This window comes from Borostomias antarcticus (genome assembly GCF_949987555.1).
Source record: "Borostomias antarcticus genome assembly, chromosome: 3".
Lineage (NCBI taxonomy): Eukaryota > Metazoa > Chordata > Actinopteri > Stomiiformes > Stomiidae > Borostomias > Borostomias antarcticus.
The window spans coordinates 30,587,304-30,599,437 of record NC_140236.1 but is presented as its reverse complement, the minus strand read 5'-3'; the positions used below and the strand labels follow the sequence as shown (position 1 = coordinate 30,599,437).

General features: G+C 44.4%; 1 protein-coding gene across 1 annotated transcript; it reads left to right on the top strand.

Annotated features, from left to right (window-relative positions):
* Positions 1-4,929: 4,929 nt before the first annotated feature.
* On the top strand, positions 4,930-12,134 carry ncl (nucleolin). The gene is made up of 16 exons (XM_084436431.1): positions 4,930-5,047; positions 6,076-6,177; positions 6,337-6,463; positions 6,611-6,748; positions 7,071-7,181; positions 7,475-7,609; positions 7,930-8,016; positions 8,213-8,342; positions 8,687-8,823; positions 8,921-9,044; positions 9,161-9,306; positions 9,675-9,801; positions 10,138-10,292; positions 10,443-10,569; positions 10,910-11,202; positions 11,448-12,134. The coding sequence occupies exons 1-16, from the start codon at positions 5,030-5,032 to the stop codon at positions 11,510-11,512; spliced, it is 2,022 nt and encodes a 673-aa protein (XP_084292557.1). The 5' UTR covers positions 4,930-5,029; the 3' UTR covers positions 11,513-12,134.

Genomic DNA, 12,134 nt, shown 5'->3' with positions numbered 1-12,134 from the left:
GACTTTCAAACACAAGAGGGAAGCACTGTGCAAAGAAATATCACTATCCATACATACCAGTCTCAACTGAAGATACAGGACAGGCTCTGCACCTGCTACTCAAGGTCATTCCAATTCTCAGTCCCACTGAGCTTTGAACAATTTCATGCAAATTAAATTATCTGATCTGTTGTTATTGATATTTGAATTGATATTATACAATACAATGATCAATGATTAATACAGTACATGATCACTAATTAATGTACAGGTATAACATACCACACTACCATCTGGGATCAACCCACATTTAGTCACTTGCAGTACAGAAGCCTATAAATAGCCTTAAGGCTACTCATTACAGAACGCAATGTCACATGATATAGAAGGCTACAGCTTCTGAAATGTAAACCCAAAGCTCTCTTTACTAAACAAATGTGGTGCTTTATTGACAGAAATGTGTAGTGTAGGTCATGAATAAAGGGTGTTGACCGACTATACAAACAATAAAATACTGTACCTTGTAAACATCACAAGCAATCAGTATTTCATATGCTGAGACCAGCTCTGGAGCTACGGACAACACGGACAAGAAAAACAAAACTATTCTACAGAGGGAAGCACTGTGCAAAGAAATATCACTATCCATACATACCAGTCTCAACTGAAGATACAGGACAGGCTCTGCACCTGCTACTCAAGGTCATTCCAATTCTCAGTCCCACTGAGCTTTGAACAATTTCATGCAAATTAAATTATCTGATCTGTTGTTATTGATATTTGAATTGATATTATACAATACAATGATCAATGATTAATACAGTACATGATCACTAATTAATGTACAGGTATAACATACCACACTACCATCTGGGATCAACCCACATTTAGTCACTTGCAGTACAGTAGCCTATAAATAGCCTTAAGGCTACTCATTACAGAACGCAATGTCACATGATATAGAAGGCTACAGCTTCTGAAATGTAAACCCAAAGCTCTCTTTACTAAACAAATGTGGTGCTTTATTGACAGAAATGTGTAGTGTAGGTCATGAATAAAGGGTGTTGACCGACTATACAAACAATAAAATACTGTACCTTGTAAACATCACAAGCAATCAGTATTTCATATGCTGAGACCAGCTCTGGAGCTACGGACAACACGGACAAGAAAAACAAAACTATTCTACAGAACTATTCTACTATACAAAGGAAACCAGATCATGTGACCATCTTTCTATATCCTCTCCAATCCCCCTCTGTATAAGGTTATTGTAATCTATAGGCCTAAGCTGTCTGTGAGTAGGGTTCTGTTGTATTTCTTGCAGCACACAAGAATCAAAGTCCCAGCTCAGTCAATAAGGTGTGTAAGATGTGTGCAGAAACCGACACTGAATCTGAACGCTTAAAGCTAATCTGTGAATCACGAGGCTAGATGTGGACAGTTGTAGTTGGAAAAAAGCATTCAGCATCATAATTGTCACTGTGCGGCTGTGGCTCAGTGGTAGAGCAGGTTGTCCGATGATCGGCAGTCCAAACCAACCGTCTCTGCTGGACAGCCAGTGCACGTCCGCAGGGCACCGCTGACTTGCGAGGAGTGATCCGTCGGCCTGGTCAGCTGTAACGCGGTAGTGAGGAATGATAGTGTCGGCTCCGTCTGAACCTGGGAGGGCAGCTGACGTAGGATGAGCTGTAGGATGAGCTGGAGGAACGGGAAGATGCCAGAGGGACACGTTGAAGCTGGATACTTCTGGCCTGCTGTCCATGAGCTCAGGCTGTGTGCTGTTCCTCTAGCCCATTACAGGACTGCATTACCTAGCTGTCTGGTTTGACTAGTATATGCAGTCCCTTATCTGTCCATAGAAAAATTGTCATAATTAAGTCATATACATTTCAAAAGGTACTCACAGTTGCACGAAGGTTGTGTCCTCCACATAGGAGGGTTTTGAAGCTGGGCACTGCTAATAAACATGTTTAGCTAAAAAACTAGTCACATTTTTTGAAAATGCATTGACCTCTGCTGGTCAGAAGCTATAGTGCAACAAATTTGCTACACCGATAGCAAGCACTGTGATTGCTGGGCAGAAACATATACAGTAGACCAGGGCAATCATCCGGGAACTTTCATGCCGTGGGTCTGGTTATTGCCCCTTTTTGGGTGAACAATACTGAATCTGAATGGCGGCAAGTTCAAATCGGCGAGAAGTCCTGCCCTGGTGCCGCCTCGTTTTCACCTAAAGATTGGGGTGTCTGCATGTGTGTACTTCCTATTTACTACAACTTGATGTCACGGTGCTCTGGTCGATTGAGCTCAATGGCAGATACGCAGAAGAAGAGAAGCCATTTTGGTCAATGCATTTGAAAACCAGGCCAGGACCAGCCTGGCTTATGTGCGTGGCTGGCTTGTTTCTGTTCAGGACTGGTAGGACAAAAGCTAGTCATGACACTGAAATAGCTGTGAATTGAAATGGCAAGCGGACCTCTGGCGGATTATTAGCGTCAGGGACAGCGGTAGTAATACGAAATGCTACCGCTATTGCTCCACCACCATTCCACCAGTAGTTTATTGTCTATATCCTAGGCCGACTGGCCCTAGGCTTAGGGATCTCTATTGCTAAAGGTTTTTTGTTAAACCTTCCTTTCATAGTCCCCCAATTACTAAACATTTACCTGGTAAATACATGCAAAGTATAGCCTACTATATAATGGGTAATTACTGAGACACCTATACTGTAGGTATAATTTCAAAGCAGGAGTATTTCAAATGTTCAACTACTGCACATAAATTCAATAACTGACATACAACCAACAGGTAACCGCATTTTTACATAGCTTCTATAACATCCAGTGACAATACTGTCCACCCCACGAGTTTTGAACCCACAAGTTTTGTGGGATTCGAGTTTTGCGGGATTCAAACCAAATGTTCTGGGACCACTGCCTCTTGTGGTAGCAACATAGAACTGCATGTCAACAACGGAAGGGACGGAGAGGGACAACCCGGCATTCTCTTTTCATGGTGCGATGGCTTACGCCTCACACAAAAAGGGGAAAGGAGAGTGAAAGGAGGGAGGGATAGGGATGGAAAGGCTGAAAGTAAACGTAGGAATAAACCCCCAGGCTAGCAGAGGGTGTGGGTATGGTTTCCCAAAATCGTCCCCAACAGAGAAATGCAGGTCAACATTCAACGGAGTAAGGGAGTAAGGGAGGAAGTGACAACCGGACAAACACTATTCTAGGTGCGCTGGCTTACAGCCTAGTGTTGGTTGGGGTTAGAATATGGGTTGGGGATGGGACAGGATCTGACCTATAAGGCAAGGGGTAAAGGTTGGAGTGAAAGGATGAACATGTGGAGGTTTGGGGTATAGTCCCATAAAATCATCCAAATTGCTCCCAATGAGCAGGTTAGCACCTTGCATGGCAGCTGCCGCCATTGGTGTGTGAATGTGTGTGTGAATGAGAGGCCATTGTAAAGTGCTTTGAGTGCCGCTAAGGTGGGAAAGCGCTATATAAGTGCAGTCCATTTACCATTTGTTCTCTGCTTGTGTAGCCATTTAAAAGAATTGCATTGGTGCAAGAGAGGAAGATTAAACCATGTACTGCATGTACAATATTGTATAGGCTATTATCAATTTATTTGAAAAAGTAAGGGCAGTAAGGGTAGTTAACATATCTGATTACAGCCCTGATATTCTGATGATCTAATCTGGCGAATGAGCATATTACACAATAAATTACTAGGCACACAGCATTATCTCAACATGCAGGTCTGCATTGGCAGTGAGCTGTGACAACAATCTCATTGCCTTAGTGATTTGTACCAGGGGAAAAATGTTTGTTTCAATGCTGCCTCTCTGTGGCAATCACTGGTAATGTGCTGAAATATCTTAACATGAAGCGCCAGATGGTTTGTTACACAGATCTGTAGAGAAACAGAATGTGAGCTCGCGAGATCAGGCTGGTTTTACACATTTGTCCTCATGGATCAAAATAGATCACGAGTTGCCAATATTTCTTCATCATACAGTAAATTATAATGAGAATATCATGTTCCATAGCCCAAGGACAGACACGTGACAAAATATGCAGATCTTGAGTTGAGTTCAAAGTGTGTTCCAAATATTAGCAATTATATTTGAAATACAAACGTCTGTACTAGCCTACTCTATCCAAAGATGTAGCAACTAATCAGATTACAACCTTTAGAGTCGGCTATTTAATATAGGCCTACAACCATACATACAACCATTACTTACATAGCCTACACACACACACACACTCTCTCTACAAAATCCATACAATGCCCACAACTCACCCAGTTCCTCGTAGCGCTGAAAAGACTATCCAAAATCTATTCAGTTTCAATCAGGCGTGTAGGTTAGATATATCTATAGCATGTGAAGCGCACGTGGTTGTTAATACACGCAGCTGAATGGGACCACGTGGCCCAAATAAACAGCTGTGAAGGATGAACCATTCATCAAGCACGGCAAAGAGCGCCGCAAAGTTTCACTTAAGTATGCGATCAATAACTTGAGCGTATTGATTAGGCCTACTTAAATCGGTAATTTTGAATATCAGAACGAAATATTTGATAGCAGTTTAGCCGATTTTGGACTGAACGTTAGCCTACCTATTTATTACGACAATAACGTTGTTGTAGTAATCAGATTGCAACCTTATACTTTATACTTACATTTTATAAAATAATAAAAGATAATGGGTTACTCTCTAGTCAGATACACAAGTACATACCCGCGTGCATGAGAAGTCAATGCGCAGGCACTATGCAAATGAGGGTGCTCATGGCTGCATGGCTGTGACTGGAGGAGAAGGTCATGTGGGCGGGGGACCGTGCTGTGACTGGAGGAGAAGGTCATGTGGGCGGGGGACCGTGCACGCGCAGAGCAGGAAAGTACCCCGCGCATCTCCTACGTCTCTGTCTTTCTTTCTCAGTGTCCCTCAAAGTACGCTGGGCCACGTGCAGACATCTGTAATATTTTTTACCATATTCTATTCGTCTATCACAACACACCACATACAGAACAACCATGGTGAAATTGGCTAAGGTAAGAAATGTCATTATATATTGTGTTAATCGTGTAATTTGTCTTATGTTGCCATTTTAATCCAAAATGAAGTTCCTGCATTGCCAATGGCGTTAGCCTGAAATTGATAGCTCACGTTAGCTAGCTAGCTAAAAGCACAGAAATGCGTGTGATTCAGGATAATAATGACTAATAACGCGTTCGACGATTTATTGATGCGTGTTTTGTTGCTTTTGCCGTTTGATATAAAAGTTGACGTTTACTATAAGTTTGAGACCATGCATTCAGCCTCGACGTTTCTTCACGACCCAGATTTGGTCAGCCATGTTTCTTAATGGAAATGCTGTTCGGCCCAAAATGGCCATGCTGCGCGTTCCGGATCAAGCATGTTCTTGCTTGGTTAGCGCGAGGCTCGCTAAATCCCAACATGGTTAGTCATTCAAAGCTAGGTAGCTACATAATACTTTTTTTTAAGAGTTGTTAGTTGAATAATTTGTGACGTTTGTATAATTTAGCTAAGATGGCATACGGGATATTACCGGTATAACTAAATTCAGTGCGGAAGAGAATTGTCGAGTTTAGTTTAGGATTCGCTTCCCTAACTAGCTGACTTATCTTCTGCTAACTAGCACTGAGTAAACCCGTTTGTTTGCTAGCCCGGGCACAATGTTAACGTTATATTCCTGACTTGTGTTTTGAATTTCAAAGGCATTTATTCTTCAGTATACTTGCTAGCTAGCTAACGCTAAATTCCAGGCCGCTAGCTGTTTAGCTTGCTAGCATGCTAAGTAAAACTGGCTAGCAAACAAGGCCCCGTGGGCTCCACGTGGGGTGTGCGCCTGCTCCATGCTTCACACGCGGTATGGTGCTGAAGTCTGACTAAAGCTGTCTATGGATAATTTACAGCGAGGAAGATGAGTGCAGGTTTTCTTAATTGTTTTGGACATGATTGCATGGCTTTGGCCGTATTCTGGTCATTTCCAGACCTACAGCTGCTGTTTAAATGCAAATAGATTTTGATATGAGTGCACTTTTCTCTTTTCTCACAGGCAGTGAAGAAACAAGCCACCCCCAAAAAGAAGGCCCCTCCGCCACCTAAGGAAGTTGAGGAGGAATCCAGTGAAGAGGACAGTGATGAGGAAGAGGAGGAAGTAAGAATGGAACAAATTACGTTTTGCCCACCAGTGCATGAATCCTGGCTCATATTGCATTAACTTCACTGTGGTGTTGAATTCTTTTTGAAGCTAATTTTCCATTTTGAAACCTGACTTGTGTTAAAGTTATTTTTAAAATGTGTAATTGTTTCGCAGACCCCGCCCCCGAAAATAGTCAAGAAGGCCACGCCAGCGAAGCCTGCTCCTGTGAAGGCTGCCAAAAACGGAAAGGCGGCCAAAAAGGTGGAGAGCGAAGAGGAAGAGGATGATGACGATGACTCCGGTTAGATACACGGCCCCTGTCAAAATGGAGAGCACCATGAATATTCAACCATGCATTTACTTAGCTTATGACAAATTGAATGTAAACTAGTTTTTTTTTTTTTTTTTTTAATTTAAAGTAAAAAATGAAAATACCTACCCTTTTCAGAGGAAGAGTCAGAGGAGGAAGCTCCCCCTCCCAAGAAGACCCCAGCAAAACCAACTCCAGCTAAGGCCACGCCTGCTAAGGCAGCACCCGCTAAGGCGGCCGAAGAGTCGGATGATGATGACGATGAGGAAGATGATGGTACGACCTGAAAAATACACCTTGGTGGAAACTGGTGTTGATTTATGGGCATGGTGATGGGCCCTGCCTTGGATATGCATCCAGAATACCCCTCCATTTCTTGGCATGCATGTGGTTTTTAAGTACTCATGTGTGTAATGTACGGAGGTAGAACAAAGCCAATGCTATGTCTTCGGTACCAGTGTGTTTATCGTCTGCTGGTCCTATCCTCAATCGCTGGCACAATTTAACTTAAGTGGTGTGATTGAGTGAAATGATTTCAACGGACCAAAACAAACCAGATATTAACCATAATTGTGTAATGTTTATTTTTTCCATGCAGATGAGTCCGAGGAGGAAGAGAAAGCTCCTCCGAAAAAGGCTGCCCCCACCAAACCTTCTGTGACAGTGACGCCAGCAAAGGAGTCGGATGACGACGATGATGAGGACGATGGTAAGGAATTCATCTTTTTTTGTAGCCTACTCTTCAAGTAAACTTAACAGTTGTGAAATTATCCTTTATGATGCCCTCTACTTTTACGATTTCAGCTGAACCTTCCATTTCAACTGACGCCAATGGTGCAATGATGAATAACAAAGGGACTTAATGCTGAATGTGTGATGTCACCTCTTTGATCTGATGCCTTCTGATACAGGATAAAGGGCCCATCGTCTTTCCCTCCCCATGTCCCACTGTTGAGCGTCTCAGTACGTTTGACTTAATCTGCAACTGCTGTGCTTTTGCAGACTCAGAAGAAGAGATGGACACCGCGCCTGCCCCTCCTGCTGCCAAGGCCAAGAAGGCAGGAATGGTCAAAGCCAAGGAGGAGTCGGAGGAGGAAGACGACGATGATGAAGACGACGATGATGAGGAGGAGGAAGGTGAGTTAGTGACCCAGTATCTTAGTGGTTAGGCTGTTAATAAATTTATACCGGCATGTTTTAATGTCCCACCCCTCCATTTCTTGGCATACATGTGGTTGTCCAGTACTCTTGTGTGTAATGTACGGAGGTAGAACAAAGCCAGTGCTATGTCTTCGGTACCAGTGTGTTTATCGTCTGCTGGTCCTATCCTCAATCGCCGGCACAATGTATAGGCTCATGGACTGGAAAGCAGTGATTTGACCTAGGAGTTATTTGAACATTTGTGTGCTTTTTGGTGACCAAGGGAATTTTGGAACTGAATGGTGTTTTCCCCTCAGAGGCTCCTACCCCCCCTGCTAAGAGGAAGGCAGATGGCAAGAAGGAGACTCCACCCGCCAAGAAGGCCAAAGCTGATGGAGGAGAGGGTAAGGCCAAATGTGCCATTCATTCACTTCAAACCCAATCTGACACTTGAACCGCAGTCTTTATGATGAACACAAAGGGACTTAATACTGACACGTGATGTCAACTTTGATTAAAATCTGACCGTGTGGCGAGATTGTTGGGAGCAATACTGAACGGTGTGTACACTACAATCTAATCAAAATGAATCATTTGTAGGAGCATTTTGTATGTTCGTTGGAAACCTGAATGGCGAAAGTAAGGATTTCGACGAAATCAAGGAGGCACTCGGCACCTTCTTTACCAAGAAGAACCTGGAGGTGCAGAGTGTCCGCCTTGGTGCTTCAAGGTAAGCTCAGAAGTGGTGCGTGTGCAGTTCTAAACTCACACTGAATGTGTAACTCTAGCTTTGCTTTGCTTGCTCAGCCCAATTGAAAACCCACGGTGAAAAGTGGCTCCCCAAATCCCCTCCATTTCTTGACATACATGTGGTTGTCCAGTACTCGTGTGTGTAATGTACGGAGGTAGAACAAAGCCAATGCTATGTCTTCGGTACCAGTGTGTTTATCGTCTGCTGGTCCTATCCTCAATCGCTGGCACACTCAAACCACAAACGAGTCCTTTTCTTACAAGTTGCTTTGCATGGCATCTGATGTACACCCTTCTGACTTCCTCACTCACTTCACTCATCAGGAAATTTGGCTACGTGGACTTTGCGACCGAGGAGGATCTCCAGAAGGCCATGGCGCTCAATGGGAAGAAGTTCATGGGCCAGGAACTCAAGCTGGACAAGGCCCGCAGCAAAGAAAGCTCCCAGGACGGGAAAAAAGGTGAATGCTGTCCCATAAACAAAATGGTGGATCAGCTGTGCATTTAGTGTCATGTTCTTTTTAATGCCAGTGGTCGCTAACGATGTCCTTCCAACAGAGAGGGACGCACGAACACTGTTTGTGAAGAACCTACCGTTCTCAGCCACCGCAGACGACCTTAAGGAAGTCTTTGAGAATGCTGTGGATATCAGGCTACCCCCCGGACAGAACGGCAATAGAGGGTACTACTTAATTTTCTTGAAGTGAATTAACTTTTTATCAATTTAGTTTATTGAAAGTCCAATGCTTCAGTGCTGTATATTGACCCTGTGCTCTTTATCTGTATTTGTTTGGACAGCATTGCCTATATCGAGTTCTCTACTGAAGCCATTGCAGAAAAGATGCTGGAGGAGGCTCAGGGTGCCGATGTCCAGGGGCGCTCCATCATTGTTGACTACACAGGCGACAAGAGTCAGAGCAAGGGAGCCAGAGGTCCAGGTGCAGGTTAGACAGTCCGCCATTTTGTCCTTTTGTAATGTTTGGTTGGTGCCCGTTTCCATTTTGGAGTCAAGTGCCTTTGGCGTTCATTTAAAGTAACTTGGGCAGGGGGCCGTACCATTTCCCCGTTCAATCAGTTGGAATCACTGACTGAAAAGGACTGACAACTGAAATGGAACTGGGTTGCTATTCAGCAGGACCAAATATGATGCAAAGATTTCTCACTGAAATTCTGTGAGGATTTCAAAGATAGTCAAGTACTGAGCTGGGCCTGTGCCACAAGTAGCAAAGCAATAGTGGACCCAACCGACATCACTGACTATACGTTTTCTTTTTTTTCCCATCCTTTTCCTACTTTAAATTCCCTCCCTTAGCCCCAGCAGCCAGCAAGACCCTTGTAGTCAACAATCTGTCCTACAATGCAACAGAAGACGGCCTCCAGAGTGTGTTTGAGAAGGCAACCTCCATCAGAATACCACAGAACAACGGCAAGGCCAAAGGGTGAGTGTCAGACATGATTGCATTTTAAGGGCCCTACCAAACCCCCAAGGGCTTCTTTTAGCTCCTCTCTGTCCAAAAATCAGTGACATTGTACGGATTCGCACGAGAAGCAGAGCAGTCACATTCAAACAGGCACCCTACCTCCACCTCAGTGAGAGTTGCCCATGTCTGATGTGGTACAAGATTACTTTGTTGGGCCACTGTTGGAATGACTCCTGATGCTACTGATGAACAGGCACACCCGATGCCCTTTTCTCCGTGTGTTCTACCCTATAGGCACCCCCACAGTGTTCCTGCTGAACTAAAATGTTTTATTTCTCATCTTTCCCTGTGCAGGTTTGCCTTTGTGGAGTTTGAAAGCACAGACGACGCCAAGGAGGCATTGGACACGCTGAACGGCTCTGAGATTGAGGGCAGGTCCATCCGGCTAGAGTACAGCCAGAACAGCAGCTTCAGTGGAGGGAAATCAGATGGAGGCAGGGGAGGCTCCGGTAGGAAGAGACTGATGGTTCCAATATATATATAATCAGTTTGTGCTCCCTCAATGTGATTTTCTAGGAGGAAGTACATGAGTATGGACTCGTCATTTTGTCATCTCTGGTGCGTGTCTGCCATCTGTATTAACCTGTTTTTATCAACAGGTCCCACTAAAACGCTGTTCGTCAGAGGCCTCTCTGAGGACACCACAGACGGGACGCTCCGAGACTCCTTCGAAGGCGCGACCGCTGCCAGAATTGTGACCGACCGCGACACAGGCTCGTCCAAATGGTAAGTGTTGAAGGAACAGTGCCCACTCGCCCTACCCAGGACACAACGCTTCTCATGAGCTCCTCTCTGTCCAAATCAGTGACGTTGTACGGATTCGCACGAGAAGCAGAGCACAGTCGCATTCAAACCGGCACCCTACCTCCACCTCTGTGGGAGTTGCCCATGTCTGATGTGATACAAGATGACTTTGTTGGGCCACTGTTGTAATGACTGCCTTGTTTTTTACCGATGGGGAAGATTGCATGAGTTCCCCAAATGTCGTAGCCCGATTAAACGTAACCAGATTTCAGAGACCCATCTCAAGATTTTACTAATGTTCTTCCGCCTTCCTTTTGCACAGCTTCGGCTTTGTCGACTTTGACAGCGAACAGGACTGCAAGACTGCCAAGGAAGCCATGGAGGACGCAGAGATCGATGGCAGCAAGGTGACCCTGGACTACGCCAAGCCCAAGGGCGAAGGTGGCTTCCGCGGAGGCCGTGGGGGCGGCGGCGGTTTCGGCGGTGGCTTTGGAGGCCGCGGCGGCGGACGAGGAGGGGGTCGCGGCGGCTTCGGCCGTGGAGGCGACCGCGGTGGCGGCGGCTTCAGGGGAGGAAGAGGAGGCAGCCGGGGAGGTGGTCGTGGTGGATTCGGCGGTAAGCCTTGATTGATGTTGGCATACTTCAGGCAGGAATGCTTTAAGAACATTTGGTGATATGATGCTAAATGTTTATGCTCTGATACTCCATGAGGATCACAAAGATAATCCCAACTGACCTGCTCCATTGACTGCAGGATTGTTATATACCAATACAGTGGCACATGTAATGTTTGTAAAGAAACATGGGTGATGTATCTGAGTATTTTTATCCTGACTAAGCATGTCTCCCCTTCATCCTAGGTGGCAGAGGAGGAGGTGGTGGATTTGCAAAGCCCCAGGGCAAGAAAATCAAGTTTGATGATTAAGATCCCAAGTCAACATTTTACTACTTTTTTCAAATGGACTCTGGTTTCATCGCTTTTCAGAGCCTCTTGGACATTCCAGAAAGCGTCATTGATATAACTGTACCGGGCATTTTAGCCCCAACCCTCTCAAAGCTCCCCTCATCCAGATCCTCCTTTTCACCCTTGATCACCTGCATCCATATTCATATCACGTGTTAGTTTTTCCAAAGGAGTAAAATGGGAATGTGTCAACAGCATTTGCTGTGGAGAAGAAAAAAAAAAAATTGCCCTGTTTGGTTAAGATACTCATTGTACATTAAACAATTTGTATGATTTTCATTTTACCTTTTGTAAAAAGTGCTGTATGTGCTGTATCGTTAATATCCTTATTTTATTTTGTTTTATTGTTATTTTAGTTATTTCAGTTTGCAAGGATATTGTATGGATGGATGGAATTAAATTGGGCTCTATATCTTTTGGGCCTTTAGAATCTGGTAAAATTGGTGTACTGTCATGCTTTCTGGGTGGGGCAAAGTCAATGTATTAAAAGCCACAAGTGAGCTAGGCCTTGAATAACTTCAAAAATGTAACTAATATTTGTAGTGCTTTGACTTAAATTTCCCATATGAGAATCTTGTGGTTT